Source organism: Molothrus aeneus, chromosome 7 (genome assembly GCF_037042795.1).
Source record: "Molothrus aeneus isolate 106 chromosome 7, BPBGC_Maene_1.0, whole genome shotgun sequence".
In the NCBI taxonomy this organism is placed as follows: domain Eukaryota; kingdom Metazoa; phylum Chordata; class Aves; order Passeriformes; family Icteridae; genus Molothrus; species Molothrus aeneus.
The window spans coordinates 18,774,347-18,795,929 of NC_089652.1; the positions used below are offsets into that span (position 1 = coordinate 18,774,347).

The 21,583-nt window shown below is 37.1% G+C and overlaps 1 protein-coding gene across 1 annotated transcript in view; it reads left to right on the top strand.

The window, feature by feature from the left end:
* SLC25A12 (solute carrier family 25 member 12) overlaps positions 1–21,583 on the top strand; it is a 45,049-nt gene that overhangs the window by 19,743 nt on the left and 3,723 nt on the right. Inside the window, exons 6-15 of the mRNA XM_066553992.1 lie at positions 732–878; positions 1,987–2,125; positions 3,325–3,418; positions 3,983–4,067; positions 7,354–7,438; positions 7,908–8,066; positions 11,214–11,266; positions 11,462–11,542; positions 19,910–20,050; positions 21,382–21,520. Of these exons, the coding sequence (XP_066410089.1) occupies positions 732–878; positions 1,987–2,125; positions 3,325–3,418; positions 3,983–4,067; positions 7,354–7,438; positions 7,908–8,066; positions 11,214–11,266; positions 11,462–11,542; positions 19,910–20,050; positions 21,382–21,520 (1,123 nt within the window). The remainder of the gene's footprint in view (positions 1–731; positions 879–1,986; positions 2,126–3,324; positions 3,419–3,982; positions 4,068–7,353; positions 7,439–7,907; positions 8,067–11,213; positions 11,267–11,461; positions 11,543–19,909; positions 20,051–21,381; positions 21,521–21,583) is intronic.

Below are 21,583 nucleotides of genomic sequence, written 5' to 3' on the forward strand. Positions count from 1 at the left end.
GGTTTGCCCTCTTCTTACTGTCTGTCAGAACGTGGTTATTTTTTTAGTGGCTTCTAGAGGTCTGAATGACAGCTGAATGGGCTTTATTGTTTGCTTGAATAGAAGGAAACAACTTTTTCTGGACATAGAATTTACAACTATCATTATTATCTTGAGGTTAGGTTACCACAGTGATCTTTGTATGAAGGTTTTTACAGTTTGTATGGGAGTTTTAAATTGTCTGAAATGAGTGACCATTTGTGACATTATGGGAGATAGCTGTTTGGGGCAATCTAAGTCCATATTATATAATTTTCACTGTCCTCCTGTTTATTTTCAAGTACTTTCCAGTGAGTTAGTATATAATAGCCCAGTCATATTTCATCTTGGATATGTAAGAGATCACCTCACTTTGTGTCTTCAAGATCAATATTAGAAGGTTTTCTAGCACTTAAGTATTTAATTAAGGAGTAGATAGCAGGCAGGACATGGGTATCTGAAGTTCATTTCTTAAATCATTTAGTGGAAGTTGAATTGAGGCTTTTCTTTGACAGAGGAATGAATCTGTGGATTAAATCAGTATGCAGACTTCTTATTTTAGTTGAGCTGGCCTTGAAGTTTAAACTGTAGTTACACTATTGTCTACATGCACAGACCTGTTGCAGCATAAGAATATGAAATAAGTGAACATTTTGTGAACAGTGGGTTACAGAATTTGCTTCTAATCTGCTGTCTCTGAATATTCATTCTAGGAGCTGCAGTCAGAACATGCAAGACAAGCCTTTGCATTGAAGGACAAAAATAAAAGTGGTCTGATAACTGGGCTGGACTTCAATGAGATCATGGTTACCATTCGCTCCCATATGCTAACTCCCTTTGTGGAGGAAAATTTAGTTTCAGTAAGTGTTAACAAAAAATGCCTTGAATTTAGTGTTTAATAGCTGTGATGTTTGAAGATGGCACAGCTTCTCTCCCACTTTGTCTTCTGCCTGTTTCTCACTCACTGCCTCGGCGCTACAGATTATCAGCTTCATAATAGAGTGGGCAGGGTGAAACATGGCAGCATTCCTTGGCTGCATTAGTGAAAAGGTCGGCAGTCTGGTTTGCATGTTTAAAGTGAATGCTGCTGGAAGCAGTTTGAGTTAGTCTGCTGTGCTTTCCACCAGAGCAGCAGGGCAAAGTACTTGGTACAGAAATAATCATAGAATTTTAGAACCATATAGGAAAAGACCTTAAAGTCATCAAATCCAATGGAAGTTATTTAGGACAAAAGCATCCAGTTTTTATATTTGAATATATGACATCTCAGGAGCTGGAGACTACTTAAAATTTTGTCCTTTTATATACTCTTGCATTCTTTTCTTTTTCAGATCAGAGTTTGGAAAATCAGTATCTAGATTCTAGAGGTAGAATGGTTACAGCCCTGATAGTTTGGCAAGATCTGTAGGTAAAGTAATAACATACAAGTTATAATCTGAAAGTATGTAGTATGAAAATTGCATAAGAATGAAATTTATGTAGAAGATAAAGTAATAACTTTTATCTTACTATCTTACCTATAAATCTTGCCTTGCCTTACTCATTAGGCATACTGTCTTCTATAAAATTTAGAGTATCTACTAACTTTAGACTTTGAAGTAAATGGTCATTGATGTATGTGATGCAAGAAATGACTTAGTGCCTTTATCTAAAGGCGTTTGCATTTGCATGCATGTCTCTTTCAGAAGATTACTTGGTGGCACTTTCAATATGTCTATCAGATAACTTCAACAATAACCTACTTATATGATTATTTCCTAATTGTTTCCTAGTGTTCAATCTTTACCACAAAAATAGTATCCTGTTTAATAATTCTCCCCTCATGTTTCTATTAAAAATATCTTAAAATTACAGGAATAGAAAGATATCTTTAATTCTTTCATAATTTGCTCAAATGAGTGTTTCTGTGATTGTAATAAGATGTAAATGTGCTTAAGGTGTTTAACTGTTTTCATTTAATTTTTAAAGGTAGCTGGTGGAACTGTATCACATCAGGTCAGCTTCTCCTTTTTCAATGCATTTAATGCCCTTTTGAATAACATGGATCTTGTTAGGAAGATATACAGTAATATAGCAGGTACAAGAAGAGATGTTGAGGTCACAAAAGGTAAGATACATTTCCTACAGTTTGTTAATTTTTTCATTCTGCCCATTTTGTAATTGGTGATGGACATGGGTTAAGGTGAGTCAGAAGTCAGTTTATGGCCACTGGGAAAGTGTTCTTTTTAGCTGTGGGTGATTTTCATCCTCACAGATTAGTAAGTATTTTCAGTTAGCTCATTAAAGAGAAGATTCTGGCAGGAGTTATTGTTTGAATGAGTAAGTGCAAGTCAGTATGACACTGAGGATTTTACAGCTCCTTGAAAGAGATGCATTGTTGCTTAGAGATAGGAAGTTACCGGGGAATGTGGTGGAGTGGGTTAAGTTTGAAAATCTGAGTGGTTTTATATGTAGATGATGCCAGTTAGTATTTAACAAATCCCTGTGCATGTGAAAGGTTGCTGTATTTCAGTCTTGTCACAGACATAAGCAGAGTGCTTTTGAAGTCATTTTATGGCAGATTTTATCACCAGTTTTACTACCTGTATGGATAGGACCAGCCAAAGCACTGTGTGATAAAAAGCATGCCAAATTTTCTTCTTTGTTTAGCACATATTCATATGCTCTGCATATTTTTCCCTAAAGAAAAACATAAAAGGGCTCTTCTCATCCTCCAAATTGTCCTAACAAATTGCCTAGCAATGTGTTTTGGTACAGATGCATAAATACATCTTGCTTGGATTTGTACAGAGAAAAAAAGGCTGCTGTGTTTTCTCTGCTCAGACTTGTTAACTGCAACTTGCCAATTATGTCATAAACATATTGTGTAATTTGGCCAGATGAATATCTAAGCTTGGAGTCCCTCAGAGCTATGAGAGGAAGAACTCTGGACAGGGTGGGAGTAGATGAGTCAGTTGCCCTTAAAGCTGTGAATAATGGACCACTTTTCTGTTATATTCTGTTTTGCAGAAGTTCAGAAGCAAGAATCACAAATTGTAGGTGTTGTTTTATTAAGCTTGCTAATTTGAGGATTTTTGTTATCTTTGGTGAATATTTACCATAAGTCAGAGTTGTGGAGTCAGACATGGTGTGTCTTGGGAAGGCCTGTTTTAGGATAGATGTTCTAAAGATACCCTTTCCCTTTGCATTATGGATCTTGCTTCTTGGTGATAGACTTCATTTTTTTTAAAGTTATTTGAAAGGATTCAAAGAAGAGATTTGACAAATAATACAAATGTTGTATTTCTCTTTCCCTTTTAAATCCAGAGGAATTTACACACTCTGCAATCCACTTTGGACAAATTACACCACTGGAAATAGATATTCTCTACCAACTTACAGACTTATACAGTGTTACTGGGTAACATTATAATGAATTTTATCATTTTGCAATCATGATTTTTGTGTTTTCTGTGTGACCTCTTACTTTTGTCCTAGTTTTAAAGGGTTTTGTGTTTGTTACCGTAATTTGTTCAATGTAAACTGATTTTGTTGTGTCCATGGGTTTTGTAAGTGAATTGTGCATGTCAAGCACAATTATTAATTGTTGTATTATAGGTATACATATGAAGTAGAAAAATACAATATTCCCAAAAGGCTACAAAATGCACTGGTTGATGTTTTGCATGGATCTTTAATGCATGCAAAATCTTACACAGAAATAGCTAGAAATGGTATCTTTTGTGTATTATATTCCTTATTACTAGTACTGAAGAACTTCAGTTGCTTCTGAATAATCCATGTTCCCTTCATCTCCAAGCATTCTTTAATGCAGTGTAGCAGACTTCTTAGGTCTGCATTCAGATATGACAAGTGTCTTTTTTTAAACTCAGATGTAGTTTGTGGGGTGTGGCCAGGAATACTGTACTTAATAAGTTTGATGCTTTATCTAACCATAATTTGCTTTTCTCTGCCTTGTGTAAAGGCGCTTAACTTTGGCAGATATTGAGAGAATAGCACCACTGGCTGAAGGTGCATTGCCTTATAACCTGGCGGAGCTCCAGAGGCAGGTGGGTAGAAGAAAAAAAAAATTGAAATTGAGTGAATGTTAGCATATACTTGCAAATGAAAAATAAGAATAATGCACTTTAAACAGATTCCTGCCAAGTGGAGCATGCTGTGTGTATTGCTGTAAGGATAGAAATGGGGCAGACTGTTAGATACTGTATGTGACTAGACAAGGTATGAGATGTCAGTATGGCCTGTTTAGATATGAGCATGTATGGATACTTGGATTCCTTACCATGAATACATTTGTTCACTCCTGAGAAGCCTTTTCACAGGGCACAGCCCTCCATGAACTTCTCCAGTGTGAGTGCTTCCTGTGGAGCCCAGTTGTTTACAAACTGCTGCAGTGTGTGTCCCTCCCACGTGGTGCAGTCTTTCAGGAATTTTACATTCCCATGGGCCCTCCATGCAGTTGCAGCCTCCTTGGGATGCATCTCCCTGTTCCTGTGTGGGGTCCTAGAGGCTCTGCAGGGGAACCTCTACTGCAGTGCCAAGAGCACCTCCTCCTGCTCATTCACTGACCTTTGTACCAGCAGAATTGTTTCTCTCATGTGTTCTCTCTCCTCTTACCAGCTGCCATTGCACAGGGTTTGTTCCCCCTTCTTAAATACATTATCCCAGAGGTGCTGCCACTGCCACTGATGGACTTGGCCTTGGCCACTGGTGCTGTTGGCTCTGTCAGACATGAGGGAAGCTTCTGGCAGCTTCTCACAAAGCCCTCCTTGTATCCCCCACCCCCAGCTGTGCCACACAATCTCAATACAGGTAGTAAAAAATATGAATATTAAACGTAAAGCTTATAAATGTGTTCTTCATACTCACCTCTTTGAGTGGACAAAATACTGACTTACTTCACTTCCCAGAACTACCTTTGTAGCTTGGCACCCTTTCAAAATGAGCTCACTGATGAGATTCCCTCATCACTAGAACAGAATATACTCTTTTCACACTCTTGAAGTAGTACATTATATTTTCATCTTATTCTACATTGTGTGTTAAAACCAGACACCAGAAAGCAAAATAATTTCATTTTATTTAGTTTATGAGGAACAATCTTTTATTAGACCTTATCTTAAGTGAACAGTAAATTAAGTGTATTGACAAAATGAAAGATATCAGTTCATGAAGAGCAAATATCATCTCAGTGTGGTCCAGCTGTCCCTGGGAAATGCAACCAATTCTGTAATCAGTTTTATATGATTTAAAAATCCCTTTGTAAAGAAAAATCTAAATTTTTACATAAAATCACTCTGTATAGATTTGGTAGAAATGAAAATTAGCCTGCTTTCAACCATGTTTACTTTATTGTCAATTTTTTTCATTGTGTAAGATTTTTTTAAAGCTTAGCAGCTGAATATCCTATGGGGATGACAGCTACAGTAATTTTCTCTTTATAAATATTCATGATTTGAAAGCTATAGCATTAATTACATTCATTTACATATCCATCTGAACACACAAGTAAACTGAAAACTTTGTGAACACTTATTTAATAATATAAAAGTGACATTTCCTTCAGAAAGTATTTGATTTTTAACATTCAGTGATGCATTCACTAAGATTAATGTCTAAATGGAATGATTGGATTTTGATGAGAACCGTGTGAAGCTTCGCGCAAAAAGAATAATCTTAAACCAGCTGAAAGGCAGCAGGTGTGCTAAGCTAGGAGAAAATTTCAGTGGAATGAAGAAATAGTTCTGCTTCTAAGGCTTTTGTGGGGTAGGTTGCATGTGTCTTTTATTTACATGAATCAAAAGAAATGTATCTGAATTTTATAATTTATTTTCGTGGTTATTTTGGTTTTTTTATCCTTTGGGGTTTGTTTTTTTTTTTAATAGGAAAGCATAGTGGTTTTACAATAATGAGGATATTCTTTGGATTTATTGCTGCTATTGCTTGTAAAGGCAGTACATTTGATTTATGCTTTATTTATGCTGGTCTGCATGTGCAGTGTGTAATTTTAGTGCTACCTAGAATTTCTCTATTCTTCTCTGTTAAGCTATATTGTGGGGGAGGAGAGTGCCTTGTGAAGGGAAGTGGTTTTAGCTGTACCTTTTTATTCTGTGGAAAAAGGGTATCAAGTATAATCCATGGTTTTTTACAGGTAGTGATCTCATCCTGACCTCATGGGCTGCTGTCCTGTGTTGTGTGTATACTGTGTAACACCTTTGCAGTGTGGGCAGGGTTTTGCACATCAGTGTAACACCAGCCCTGGGCAGTCTGTGCTGAGGCAGGTGCTGACATTCTGTGGTGCTCCAGTGAGCTGAGCTACCTTGGCTGGGTAGCCATGGACAGGGAGCTGAGAAGTGTGTGTGTGGTAATCTTTGTGAAATTCCTAATATCCATCTGAGTTCTGGACATTCCAGCTGTCCTGGCAGAAGCATATCTGCTAACAGTACAGGGTGCTTTTAGGAAAAACAGATTTGTGTTTGGAAAGTGGACTTTAGTATCTGCTTTGCTATGGAATTTAACAGTTAATATCTTGGCCACTTAGCCCAGACAAGTTATACTGTATAATATCAGTTTCTCTCTAATTGTCTTATTTGTGTTTGGATGAAACCTTGGCCCATCTTACATATTTTATCGTGCAAGTTTGTGAACATGTCTTGTTAATCAGTTCAGTTTACCTTGTTTCTAATAGCCATTTAATAACATAATTATGAGTCTCTGCAGATATTTTCTGTGCAGACTGTATTATTTAGAATACTTAACACATTTATAATAGTGTATGTAATTGAAAGGATTGAGGTCAGCATTGCTCTGTAAATTAGCAACTGCATGGAAAAGTCTTCTGTTTTGAAGACATGAAATCTCATACTTGTGCTATGCGTTAATGGAATGTAATCTTAAACTATGTCCTGTGCTGATAGAGCCTGTCTGTGAGATATTCTGTGAATTCCTTTTGAAATACTGAATTTAGTTGAGTCAAAAGGGGGTTCCATGCCTTACAAATTCAAAGGCAACAGAACAGAAAATAGCAAAGTTGTTTAGAGTTGTTTCTGTCTCCTTTTTCTTGAGCATCATTGTTCTGGTCATACTGGAATACTGGTTTGGCACAACTAGGAATATGTAAGGAATATTTTTTAGGAGAAGTATTTGGAAAATGTGCTTCATCCGTTAGGCATAATAGACATTATCTAGTAATTGCTTTTTCTTCTTCCTCCTGAACATAAAGCTACTAATTTTTATCAGATTCTTTCTGTACCATTGTAAAAATAATTCACAGATGCCTTTGTTTTCCTGTGCAGATTTTAAAGCTTTTTTAAAATTTCTTTTTCCCTCACACAGCAATCTTTTGGAGAATTAGGCAGACCTATTTGGCTCCAGATAGCTGAGTCAGCTTACAGGTTCACTTTAGGCTCAATTGCTGGAGGTGAGTAATATTGTGCTTTCTTTTTTTTTTTTCCAAGCTTGGGGTACTTTAAAACTGTTTTGCCAGACTACTTGATCTCATGTAAGGTGGATGTCTTGGTTATACATGTGTAAAATTGGATGTTGGAACCATTTTGGTTGTGTTACTCCCTTTCTTTCCTTTTCACTTGGATTCTAGAACCCCTCCACAGTCCTTTGAAACTATGCTAGTAACAAGTTTCGTTAGTGGTATTTCAAATAGGTGTTCTTCATTCTGCACACCTTGTTTTATGTAACAGTGTCATTCATTCTCCTTGAGACTTTTTTCCTAGACCTTCATTATTGTTCTTTCTTACCTCCAACATACCAGAGGTCTTACCAGCTTATATATTCTTTGTGCTTAAATAAATGCTGTAGAAAATCATCACAATAATTACATACTACACCAGCAATGATGTTGCAGAAATAATACTCTGGATGCTTTCTTGCAGCTGTTGGTGCTACTGCAGTGTATCCCATAGACCTGGTGAAAACTCGTATGCAGAATCAGCGCTCCACAGGTTCAGTCGTAGGAGAGTTGATGTATAAAAACAGCTTTGACTGCTTTAAAAAGGTTTTGCGTTTTGAAGGCTTTTTTGGTCTTTACAGAGGTAAGTGAATTAAAATTAAAAAAAAATATATATAAAGTCAGTAATTTTCTGTCACCCTTTTTTTATTTTAATACCTCAACAGCTGGTTTCCTAAGGGAAAATCAGAATACTTGATATCATGTCTAATTTTGCGTTCATTTCTGAGCTCAGTATTTTTCTTCCATTGCACACCCTTCATCATAAACAATTGCTGGGGAAAACTGGGTTTTTTCTTCTTGTTGTTAGTGATTTGCTCCTTGCTGCTTAAGGAACTTGAAGACCTAATTTTTGGGGTGTAAGTGTTGAGGATATAATTGTAATCTCACAAACTGAGGATTGCAACTTTTGGCTGTGGTCAGACATCAGGAGCAAATTATCATCGGAGGAATAAAGATTGGTTTTGCAACAAATATTTTTTTTAAGAGGCAAAAGACAGTAACCTGGAAATGTATCTGTAAAGTGGATGCAAGACCTTGTGCCTCATACTTTTGGAGGCAGTCGGACTTGTTTTATAATTTTATCTTGTGAACAGAAGTTGCATTCTGCTGTTGAATTATGTTGCCCTGTTTTACTTCAAAATATCATCAGTGAAACTCAGAAAATTGTCATTTTGAAAAAGAATAAAACTCTAAGATACAGGTTAAGAATTCAGCTTTTTATCAATTAGGCTGAGTTTTAATCACTTGGGTAAAGTGACTTACACACAGGGTACATGCTTGCCAGCCTTCTGAATAGATACTTAGTTGAATTCACTACTTTTAATTCTAATTTTCCATAACTTTATGAAGTTCACAGTTTTCATGGGGATCAGCAACATATTTATTAATTGGCACACCTGCTTCTTTAGCTGCAGCAAACTCATGTGATGGCTACAGCATTTTGTTCTGCTTTGTGATGTGTTCTGGCAGTAAAGACACTGGGCAGTGTCCTTTATGGACAGTATCTAAGAAGTTTTTACATGTGAAAGAGCTAAAATGGCTAAAGAGTGTTTTGTGGTCTTTCAGGATTTTGCTCTGCAAGTAAGTAACTAAGGGAAGGAATATGTTGGTGCAAAGTTAATGAAATAGCTGTAGTCTGTGTAAATTATGTCTTACTGGTAAATTGTTTTCTTTTTTTGATGTTAAATCTTTCCTAAAAGGAAATGAGACTGATTCTACAGTACTGTTTTCTTTCTCTTGCCCCACCCCCACTCTATTTTTGCACAGCAGCATTTAAAATAACTTGTTATTTTATTTTTGTGTCTGACCTTATTCAAGCACTTTGGAATCAAGGATGATTCCATTGATGAGTTAAAAGCAGTGTTTTACACTTGAAAAAAAGTATTCTTTGAAAGAATGTCAGTTTGCCAAAGTTTTTAATAGCCTGTTTAATATTTGTTTTTAAGATTGTTTAGGATAAGAAGTTCATGTAGTTGTTTTGACACTGTTACAGTTAATGGTCAGCGTGATGCTAAGATTTGGACTCAGAGATTTAGGTGGTCTGTTGGAAGTATGTTAAACTAGACAGCAGAAACACAGAGTTTACTGTGGATCTGTTACTGGGTTCTTGTATTCCTGAGCTGGATTATCCTAATTGCATTGTAATACCACAATACATCTATACCATAATATAATGGTACAATGTAGTTGTTTCCTCTATTTCAAAAAACAGAACTGAACACAAACTGGAAATGTTATCATTCTAAATAAAAACTTAGATTTTTGGTCAAGAAAATAAAGACACTTATGAGTCTTGGCATCCAGCTTCAGAATTAATAAAGTTTCTTCTCAGGTCCCTACTAGCCCATGCTGTGTCCCAGGTTCTCTGGCACACCAAATGTGTGTGCCCAGTGAGTTCAACTACATAAGAAAAGGAAGTGGGGGGATTGCCTTGCAGTGTTTTGTCTGGTGGTTTTGGCTTTTTTAAGTATAGGCATTGCAGAACTGGATTGTCTTTTCATGGTAGATTGGAAATTCAGGCTGGGAGGGCACCATTTCTTTTTGTTACTGTCAACCTTTCTTTGTGTTTAATAGCTACCTTTCCTCAGCATAGTAAGTCTGTAAATGGCACAGAAAGTACTGTGTTGGAAGAACACACTACACTGTGTGTATTAACTGCTGCATTTTCTATTAAGGCACCTTTGTTCTGAACTTCCTTTTAACGAAGTAGTAAAAAAATTCTGCAGAATGAGAACTTCTGGGAATTTTGACTTTTTAGCTATGATTTCTCTGTACTTAACAAATAGTGGAAAGTGGCATTGGTGCAGTTTTGTTGCTGTGGGTTTTTTTTGTTAGTTAATTGGCAAACACTTTTGACAAAATGATATTCCATAACTATGGAATAACATTAGGAAGTGATATCCAATAAAAATAACTTTCTTTTAAGTTTTATGATCTATACCTATGCCAAAACGACCGCGGAGAAGATGGGTTTAAAAATAACAGATGCTGTTATGATGTGTTATGTTTGGAAGTTAAGACTGCCATCTACTGATTTTTTTCTTAAACCTATTAGTTCCTAGAAAAGTGCATGTGCGTTTTTCAAATGACAGTTCACTTTCATAGTAGCTATTTTCCAGGAGCCTTGCCAAAATCAGTTTCTGTCCACTAATCCCTCCTCTCAGTAAGATTAAAAAATGCTCATTAGTTATAGGGTTTAAAGAAGTTCATCCTTCCATGTTGAACTGAACAAGAGAAAATCTTCTTACCCGTAGTTGACTCAAGTCTTCAGAAAACCCAGGTTAGTGAGTCAAGTAGAAGTGAGTTCATAATTTATCATAGTCATGTGTCTATCTCACAATTACTATCCCATTTTAAAAAGTGATTGGAAACTTTATGGGAAAATTATGCTAAGGGGCTAAAAACGTCAAACAAACTTTTCTGTAGTAGACATATCCAAGGTTTATGTTTGGTCCTTAAACTTTTTTCCTTCTGTACAGCAATAGCATCAGGCTTGACTTAGTTGAGGAAGGCAGATCTGGTCACACATTTCATTATAATTTTCAACAGAAATTGTAATATACAATTATACTGGTATGATATGCAGTGCTCTAGCAGCATCCCATACTTAAATGCCATCCACCTCAAAGGATAGTCCCTGTGCAGAAAGGCATTTCTGTACAGCACTGATAAAATACTATTTTCTCTATTAGGAAGATAATGTTGCCTTATGATGTCTTTGTTTCTATAGGCTTGTTACCACAGCTGATAGGTGTTGCTCCAGAAAAGGCTATTAAGCTAACTGTACGTATCTTTTTTTTTTCTTTCCTCCCTGGCATCCTTTTGTTTGTTAACATGCACAGGATTTATTTCCTAAAATGTGTGAGAGATGACCAGTTACAAGCATTCTAACATATATGGCTACAGATTTACTTGATATATATTAATAAGGAAGAAGAATAACTTAAAATAGTGTGTAATATATTGTATCTTTATTAGGTTAATGACTTTGTCAGAGACAAATTTACCAAGAAAGATGGTTCCATTCCGTTGCCTGCAGAGATCCTTGCTGGAGGCTGTGTAAGTATCTGTCCTGTATTCCTAGGAAAAATTGATTCTCAGTCGTGTCCAGAATAGTTGGAATGACAGTTAATGGGTGTGCTTTGTCAATTTGAGCAGGAGTGCTCTTTTTTTCTCCCAGTCAAAAGAACTAAAAAAAGTACTGTTTCTGTTTCGAAAGCTTAGCATACTTCTGAATTAAGTTCTCTTAGAAAGTTGTGCTTAAGCAACTTGTTTTGGCCCAGTTTATAACTTTCAGTTTCAGCAGTGGTTTTATGCACAAAGTCTGAAGAAGAGGGTGTCCTGTTCTCTCTTTCCATATGTTCTGCTGGGTTGCCATTCATCATTAGTTTGGGAAGATACAGGTGCTCCTTGAGAATGAATTATAGGCATGATTAAATTTCCTTCAGTGGAGGGATGGAGATGTCTAGAATGGTTTTTAAGGAAATCTAATTCTTGCTGAAGATTTTAAGAAGGAAAAGAAATACACTCTTCAACTTGCTGTATGTGAAATTTTTACTGTTGTGAAAAGATGGAAAAAATGAACAATATAGCCTTACCTTTCATGTAACATGAAACAAGTGAATTGTCTGTTTAAATAACTTTGTATAAAATGCAGCTATGTTACTCCAGATGCTAATTACATCCCTCATCCAAATACAGTTAAAAAACAAACCATGTTTTTGTTGAAATTGAGGGCTGTAATTCAGTGGATGTTTTCGCAATCTGTAAGTGGTTTGAGTTGATATTGATGCTGGATTTCTTTTGGTTTTGCACGTTGGCTAATTTCATTTGTGGGATTCCCCAACAGTTGTTAACCCTATAATATGTTTAGGGCTTGAGTTGGGTTTCTTTTGTAGCAGAGAGCACTAATGACTTCCAGTTGAGTAGGCTGACAGGCTGGTATAAAACCTCCTTGGCTTACAACAAAACCTGGGGCAGAAAGGTTGTTGACCTCTGCAAACTTTTAATTCAAAGAAACAGCCCTGAAGGGAGGCTGCTTATAGTTCTGCCTGATTGAATTTGGCAGCCTGGTACATGCTTGAGTCTTCACCTGTCAGTGTACAAAGTTTATTTTCTGAGAAATGTGAGAAAGCAGCTCTAATGCGTAGCTAGCAGAAGAGTAACCTTTTTCTGGAAAGCTCAGTAACACAAAGCAAAAACAGGTCATCTGTATAGAGAGTAGAATTCATTTGTGGTTGGGTTGTGCTTAAATTCATAATTAAAGTCAAACATCTGATAATTTTATTATTTTGTACTGAAGTATATAATACTACATTCAATCTATATTAGAGCCTTTTTCACTTGCTAGGTACTCCTGTTTCAAAATAATTTCATTGTCTTACTGTAGTGAACATGCAAAAATTGGGGAGAAATTGAGTTTCAGGTAAGCTTTCAGAGATTTAGGTGTTTTTTTGAAGATGACCAGATTTCTAGTCTGTCCATACACAACACCTTCTAGCTGACCGTCTGAGCTGGTATTTTCGTCTCCTTTTTCAAGATAATATTAATCTCACTCAATCTGGGAGAATTTTAAACAAACTTATAGAACTGTTGGTCACAGTTTAGCAACCTGAGGGGTGTTTCTTTGAGCTTCCTCTGGATCATCTGATGTCTTACCAGCTGAAGAATTTTTTGTCTCTGCTGCTGCTTAGTTCAATTTTAGCAATTCCACTTCTTCCTGGAAAAGCAGAAGCTTTGTTAGGAAGCCTGTAAGGTTAAGAGTCTGAAAGTATCAGTTGGCTAAGCCAGGGCAATTAGACATTAGTCTCTTTTCATCCTGAGACCTTTTCATTCTCATTTTGACAGCTCTTTTCTGTGTTGACTTGCTTGGAAGTAATGTTGGTTGTCACACTTCTGTTGTTACTGTGTTCTTTTTTTTCTAGAAAATATTATGGGATGCAACCAACAATTCCATCCAAGGAAGGGCCACAAGTAGGGGCACAAAAGGCTTTGTGTTTGGGTGATGCTACCTTTCATTTTTCCTTTATTCTCTTCCTTCTCTCTCTGTTAGTACAAAATGATAGGTTAATGTGGGAATGTTTGGATTTTATATATGCCAAAATTATTTTCAGCATTTAAATTTGGATAGCTTGGGGTTTTGTGGCTTTTTGTTACTGTTTGTTACTTAAAACACTTAAGTATTTTGCTAATAGTATACAATAAATATAGGCTAAAATAAAACCATACTTTTTTACCTTGTCATAATATCAGAAGAAATAGCATTATTCCCACATGTAGTTCTCAGAGATGGACTTACTAGTGTCTCTGACCCTCACTGTGTTTAGTGTTGAACTATCTCATCATTAACAGGAATAATGTTGAACTATCTCCTCATTAACAGGAATAATTTTGGATCATGTCTAGTACGGAACTGCTGGTGGATGAGCAAGATGAGCAAGGCATATTTTCAGCTATTTTACAGAGCTTACAGCAGACACCTTTCATACTTTTAAAAGCCTTCCCTCTTGCAAGATATACAAAAGCACATTGTGCGTGCCACAGTCCTCAAACAGCAATCAAAAGAGTTCTTGTGAGGAAGTGGAGGCAGCTTGGGAAAGGTTCCAGCAGACATGGCAAATTCTCCTCTCTGGATGGCAGTGCTGTATCAAAGCTTATGTAAGGCGTTACAGTCTTCTAAGACCCACACACAAGGACAGGTGAAACCTTTGATATTAAGACGGTAGTGGTTCAGAGACCCTGTGTAGGCTGGCCAGTATCCTCAGCTCTGCAGGATCTGGAAGCAGTGCTGTACTGTCCAGCAAAGGGATGGCCCTCCTTCAGAAATGCTGATGCTGAGAGACTGAATCACTTTGGCCAAAATCTTACTGCTCAGGCTCCAATCATTCTCAGCTTCTGTCAGCTTGTGGAGTAAAGCAGTGCTGGCAATAAGGCGAAACATTGTCATTCTCACAGCAGCTACCAAAGACTTCCTCCCAGGCAGTGCCTGTTCGTGTGGTCAGCTGCCTGTCTGTTGTCTTTCCTTCCTCCCTGCAGGGCAGGGACCTCCCGCAGGCAGCCCGTGCCCTGTGCTCCTCTAAACCTTCCTGCTGCTGCTGGGCAATGTAAATGTCACTGGGAAGTGCAGGGTCTGCTCTGTCAGAGCCCAAATATTCCCAGCTGCTCTCAAGCTGTAGCTGTATTTGAAAACTGCAGAGCAGCTACGTCGGGCAGCTCAGTTACAGCAGTCAGGTCGTACCTGTCAATGAAAGGGCTCTTGTCCCTGATGGATGAAACTGATATCCCATCTTCCTACCTGCCTGAAGTATGCTGGTTTGTTAATCATTAACAGCACTATCCATATTTACACATGTTCAGGGCAAACAATTTCTTTCCCTACTATTACTGTAATTAATTGAATTACATTCTGTTGTAATTCAGTGATTAACCTGCATTCCTGAAGTTTTCAGCTCCCATTAGCTTTGAGTTGCAGGGAGACTGAGTGAGGCTTTGGCAATGCTTTTCTCTATCCCAACAGAGGCCTGGGAGGCAGAGAGCCCATGCCTGATATGGACTGTGCTTCCCAGAGGAGCTGACATGCATGGCCCATGTGAGTACATGGTGAAGGGCAAGGTGCTCTAGGGAGCTGCTTTTCCTCACTTGGGAAGCAGTGCTGAAGCAGACACCTAGTGCTGTGCAAATGATTCATGGTTACTGTTACACTAGACAGAGATACTGTGAGTTTAGGCTGTAATTCCTATGAGTTATGTGGGAATAAATAGATTCTTCCCATGCTGTGCATGGTGCTTAACGTTTTGAATGGATGAATTGTGTTTTATTAGAGAGATGTTTTTGCTTTATGTTGTAGGAAGAAGGATTATTTGGGGTGCCAGGCAGAAAGGGTCTTGAGAACCTTTGGAGGTGTAGGCAATGCATCCATTGATAATTAGAGTTTGGGACGTGTGTTTGTGTTTGCACATACGTACACAGAGAGATTCAAAATTACCACTGATTTTGAAGTTTTGATAAACATTGAATCTAAGATTCAGTCCAAATATTTTTGGTATACTTGTAAGAAATAATTTTCCTACATATTTATATTTATGCACATATATATATATATATATATATGTATGTATGTATATGTACATACACACAAAAATGCATATAGGTGTATCAGGCAAATAGGAATGTGTCAAATATTTTGTTTGAAAAAAATAATGTTAAATGTTAATGGTTTTGTTTAACAAGAACAAAAATACAGAGTTACAGACTACTTTTCCTTCAAAACCCTGAAGATACGTTATTTCTTTTGTTATACTTTAAAAAAATAAGTTAGAAGCAGAATTAAACTTTACTACTCTATCTTGACTTCTATTGTGGACATTTAAAACCGGGGAGAAAATGATTGTTTAATGAAAGAGACATTAAGCTCACTCTAGGTTCATGAACCATGTCAGCTTTGCCTAGAGAAAGAAATGCAAGTTCTTTTGATGTTTTTAAACAAGACTGTTTCAAGTAACATCTTATATTAGCTGCTTCTTTGGGACATAGCTGTGGTCCAGGATGTGGTGGTTTCTAAAAGGAAGGAAGGAAGGGCTTGAAGTAGGCCTCTCCCCTTTGGAGCATATGCCTCTCGGGTGGAATTGGAAAGGGCAAGAGGTCTCATGTTGCAGGGTCATTTGTGTATTTCCTTCAGCCTTTGGCATGTCATGGGGCGTTTGCTGTGGGATCTCAAACTACATCTTTTCTCTCATAACCTTTGCTGTCAGATTTAGTTCCTTTATTTGCTCCTTGTAGAGTTATTTTACATGACATTAAGGTTAAGTAGAAGCTTTTATTACTGGTATTTTTGATGTGTATGAATAACCTCCATTCAGAAACAAATTTGTCAACCTTTTTTAAAGTGTCTGTTGCAATTTATGTGTGAAGCAAGGATTTATGAGAGAGCAATCTAGATTTACTGCACCATCTCCAAAAGCAATTCAGGGAGTGCAATGTATACCTCTGTGTGCATATACACTTGCACATGTATTTAACATACAGAGCTGACAGCTGAAGTAAGAGACTTTGAAAAAGAATGATGCTGATTGCTAATGATTTGCACAGGAGCGTGGAGGTTTGTACTGCAAACCTACATGCTTCCAGTTCATTTTTATTTGGAGATCCTTTGTGTCATTCTCCTCTGCATCCTTTTCTGCAGAGTGCTCTTCTCCTCCTCAAGGCAGCACTCTCCTCTGCCTCACACATCCTTTCTCACACCTTTTACTTAAATAGAAAACACAGACAAACTAAAAAACCACCCTTGCATTCATTCTTTAAAAAACACAGGGTGAAAAAGGGAGTTTTCTTGTGTTACATGTTCTGTATTAAAGTCAAAGCTTGTCCTGCCTGTGCTTGTGATGTGTTGAGGGACCTAACTCATATGTGCCACTCCACTGAATGCAGTGCTCCTCTTTGTGTGAATCAAATCACTGCTGGGCAGAAAAGTTTGCCAAGCTCCAAGTAAAACAGCCAAAGTCAAGGCTTGGGTACGAGGACATACTGCTAATAGGGATTATTTAAGTGGGTATCTAGGTAGTTACAGCTCTTTTGGAGAAAGCTGCCTGTTGGGAAGTCTGTCAGCACTGTAAATACTCAATGTTCAAAGTGTTGATGTAGTTAAAGAGGTTTTAATGGGGTTTCTACTGATAATATAAGTGTAGGGTTTTCCTTGTATTTTATTTTGCTTAATAACCTGACCACCAAATCATCTTCTAATACTGATGGAGTACATAATTCCATTTTTACTATATAGAATTTGTAACATTGGATTTCTAATTAGTGTTGCTAATAAATTATTAAAATGTGCTGTGTTCAGTGTATTTTGCTTTCTGTATCAAAAGAGGGCTATGGCTGATTTTAACAGAAAGGTAGGCACCTGTGCACCTAGGAGAAGAAAATGTTAATTACAGGAAGATTGAATTCAGGTTAGAAAATAGAAATGTTTACAAATTGGCCTATTTGTGTTTCTGTGGTGAGTGTTGGGCAAATAAGAAGAGTTATTTTGGCTGCTCTGCAGGGTGTGCTAATTTTTAACATTAAAAACAAAAAATGGAATTTCACTTATACATGTAAACAAATAATACATATTTAATAGGTGGGTAGCTGGTATTTGTCTAGAAGGAGTGAATTTCTAGCTTAGTGTTGCAATCTAAAGTTACTTGAATGTTTTGTGTGGTCCATTATATTATGTAGCGAGAACACACTGCTTAACATTTTATCCACCAAAATTATTTTTAAAAGATACAGGGAAATGGTAAACATTTGAAATTTATTTTATGCTTAATGCAATACAAACAAAAAAAAAATGGTTATCAGAATTTGCCAGATGCAAATTTTATCAATTTTATTTAGATTGGAACTTTGCTTAGCAAGACAGCCATATCATCTTGCATGCATAGGTGTGTATGAACTGGAAAAGGTGAGATGAGAAGTAAAGAGAGTCTAAAGAATGCCTTTGGACATAGGAATGGTGTCAGATAACTGAGTAAACACAGTGCAGTAAGTCCAAGGAACATAGAAGATGGGAATCACTTTGGCTTGTCTGGAAGTTCTTGTGGTCTTCCTGATGATTGCAACAAATGTCCACAAAAACATAGGCTTTGATTTGCTTTCAGAGAGTTGAAGAAGTGAGGGAATAAAATTAAGCTTAACTCTATAGACTCATTATTTGAGTGGGAAGTGGTAAAGACAGTAATTACTACAATGGAAATAATTAATCAAAAGCAGCAGTTGATCTCCTGCTATTTCAGTCAAGGTACTTCAGCAAAGCTGTTGCAGTGATGATTTTCAGAGTCAATATTGAGTGAAGGGAGAAACAGGGTTTGCAGTAAAACGCTGTCAGTCCTCAGCAAAGGCTCAGTGAAGTATGGGCTGTTTGGTCAGTGAAGGTGTTGATGCTTCTTGCCCCCAGCCCATAGATACTGCTGAAGTGCTGGGTCACTCTCAGTAAGAGCTGATGAGGGTTGCAATGCTTTTTTGTCTCTAGGCTAGAATAATTCAGATTGCCAGCTTCTGAACTGTGCGTCAGGGCTAATCTCACATTTATTCTGCCTGCTGATGCAGAGAGGAAGATTGTGCTGTATGCAGAAAGGATTAGTGTTCATCAGTTGTCAATCAGTTAGCAGAGAGCACCATGCAGGTTCTTCAGGAGATGCCGTATCAGACTAGTGGCTTGACTTCACCACACCCCGTATGCACAGCCCCCTCCCAACCCCCCAGCATCACAAAAAGACTTTATTGCTTGGGCAGTTTAGAAGTGGTAAAAAGTTTTAACTGCATATGTTCTGCCTCTGTTTACTTCACTAAAATTTGATGGGTTGGAGGAATCGATCAGAATTAAGAGGAGCTTTTATATTGTGCAAGGAATGCTTTCTAGAGTTGGCTGTATTCAAGCGGTTATATGCCACAATTTTTAAGGAACTGGGTTTAATATTTAAATTTAAAAAGGTGGCTTAGGAAGAGGGGAGCATAACAAGCTTAGTAAAATATAGCTGGATTGTGATGAACCACAAACTTCTTCAGAAGTAAATGGTAGTACCTACAGCAAACCCGGAAGAAATGTAAACATGTCATTCTAAAGAGGTTGAAAAACTCTGAAACTGAACTGTCAGATTGAATCTCTCTCAAACCTGGGACACAGTCTTTAAAAGTCTTTGGCTAAAGTGCAGAGTCAGAAGCAGCTTTACAACGCTACTGCCAGGAAGTTTGCAAGACTGCAAGACAATTTCAACACTGCCAACAGAGTATTTCCTTCAAGTAAAATCTGTCATGCCCAGCTCAAAGATACGACTCCTGTTTCTATCTAGTATCATATTTTGAAATATTAGTCTTCCTATTTAAATTTCATATTTTGTTTCCACTTAGGACTATTACAGGCTGCTAAACAAAACTCCAAACACCTTTTCTAATAATTTAAAATTACACTATTAAATGCAAATTTACCTTTTAAACAGCATCACTTCTAAATGCAAATAGCATGTCTACACATTGGTGATGGATTATTATTGAATAAACATAAGGTCTTTAAGTGTATTTGATGCTCTAGTAGCACAAGTGTAATGATTATTTTAGTTTAGTATTTCCTGTAATATCTGATAGACTTTTAAACACAGCAATGACTTCTAGAAAGTGATGTTGAGGAGAAAAGCAGAGATGAACTGAATTAATTCACCTCAGGGGGCTATAAAAATATATATGTAAAAATCTATTTTTACAAACCAATGGTTTCTGATCCAGGTCTTTTGACTTCCAGACAGGTGCTTTATTAAATCTCTCTCATATATTTTTACATGAGAAAATCAGCCAATGCAGTGAGAAGTGAAGGCATTCATCACCTTGCAAAAGTCAGTATGTCACCACATGCTCTAGCAATGCAATTTACTTTCTTTTTCTTTGGGTTTGCAGGCAGGAGGTTCCCAGGTCATCTTCACTAATCCTCTGGAGATTGTAAAGATTCGGTTGCAGGTAGCAGGAGAAATTACTACAGGACCCAGAGTCAGTGCCCTCTCTGTTATAAAAGATTTAGGCTTTCTTGGTCTTTATAAGGTATGTACTTCTGCTTTGAGTGCCTTCATCATTTTATGTTAAACTTCTATACTGTTGAAACAAAAACTATTAAAAACAAAGACATCTTTTGAATTTAAAACCAGTCTCTTCCTGCAGGGCAGCCCCACAGTGGAAAACTGAAGAAAACTCACTTCTATATTAATGGCAGTGGGATACAAAAAAATACTCCCCCATTCTATCCTTTGGGCTTTTATGCCAAGCTACAGGGAGCCCTGTATTGCAGACCTGCTGGCTTCTGGCACTGCTCATTTCATTTGGTGGGGTTTTGTGAAAAGTTTCTTTAGCTTTCCCTGTGCATTTTTTCTTACATTTATTTTGAATCTCTGTATCTCTATTGTTATCTTTGCAGCAGGATATTCTCTTTGTCTTAATAATTTGATGGCAGTGAAACAGTAGTGAAGTTTAGTAGGATTCAGATTTTTAAGAAGTTAAGTGGTGGGATTTGTCAATAAATTCCACTGAAAAAAGCCTGTTCTGTATGGTACTTCAGCAAAATGCTAGTCAACAGATTCCTTCCCTGCAGGTATACTTACTGCCATCATTACAGATCAGGTGTAATGGAGCAGAAGCTATTAGTTTCCTTAAACAAGGAAGAGTGTTTCTTCCTGTATCTTCTGCCAGTGCAAGGGGTAATACGTAAATTCAGCAGTTATATTAGCTGTGCACTTACAAAACATTGCTTTATGTGATTTGCCCATAGACCTGCAATAATACTATAAAAATGTGCACATTTACTTTTAGAGCTGAAGATTTTGTTTTGAATTTGGTAGATGAGATTCGTGACCATTGTGTTTCCTTATTAAACAGTACCCAATTTGCAGTGTTTTTTTCTCTTTTTGCTAATCTTCCAGTGCAGCTTCTTTGGTGAGGTCTTATAATGCTCACTGGTGTTTTTAGTAGTGCTTTTGTGTTTGGTGGAATAAAGGCTGGCAGGGACTGCCTTACTGTTTCCCTAGTTGTCAGAAAGACAAAAGGACTGATCTCTGTCACTTCTTTCATTGCCTTTGGAATCATAGTGTGTAAAAAGTATTTATCCTATGTACTGATGTCAGGATTGGTGTAATGTATAAGTTACCAAAATTATACATGAACCTTGAATCTTCCTCATTCCAGACACTTAGTTTAGATATGCTTTATTCTTATTTTCAAGTTCTCTGTATCATCTATTTCCTGAGACATTTTATTTTCTGTGTTTTTTATGTAGTAGGTCAAATGACTTTGTACTTTCAGGGCTCAGGCTGCTTGCTGGATATCAATTTTAGCCTTATTTACAGAATTTATTTACATTATGTCTCTTTTCTCTGTGTCAGGGTGCCAAAGCATGTTTCCTCAGAGACATTCCCTTTTCTGCAATCTACTTTCCGGTTTATGCTCATAGTAAAATGATGTTTGCTGATGAAAGTGGCCATGTGGGAGGGCTTAATCTCCTTGCAGCTGGAGCCATTGCAGGTAATTTTGCAGAATGTTTCCTAAAAGTAATTTTCTTTTCTTTTAGTGAGTAATATTTAATAT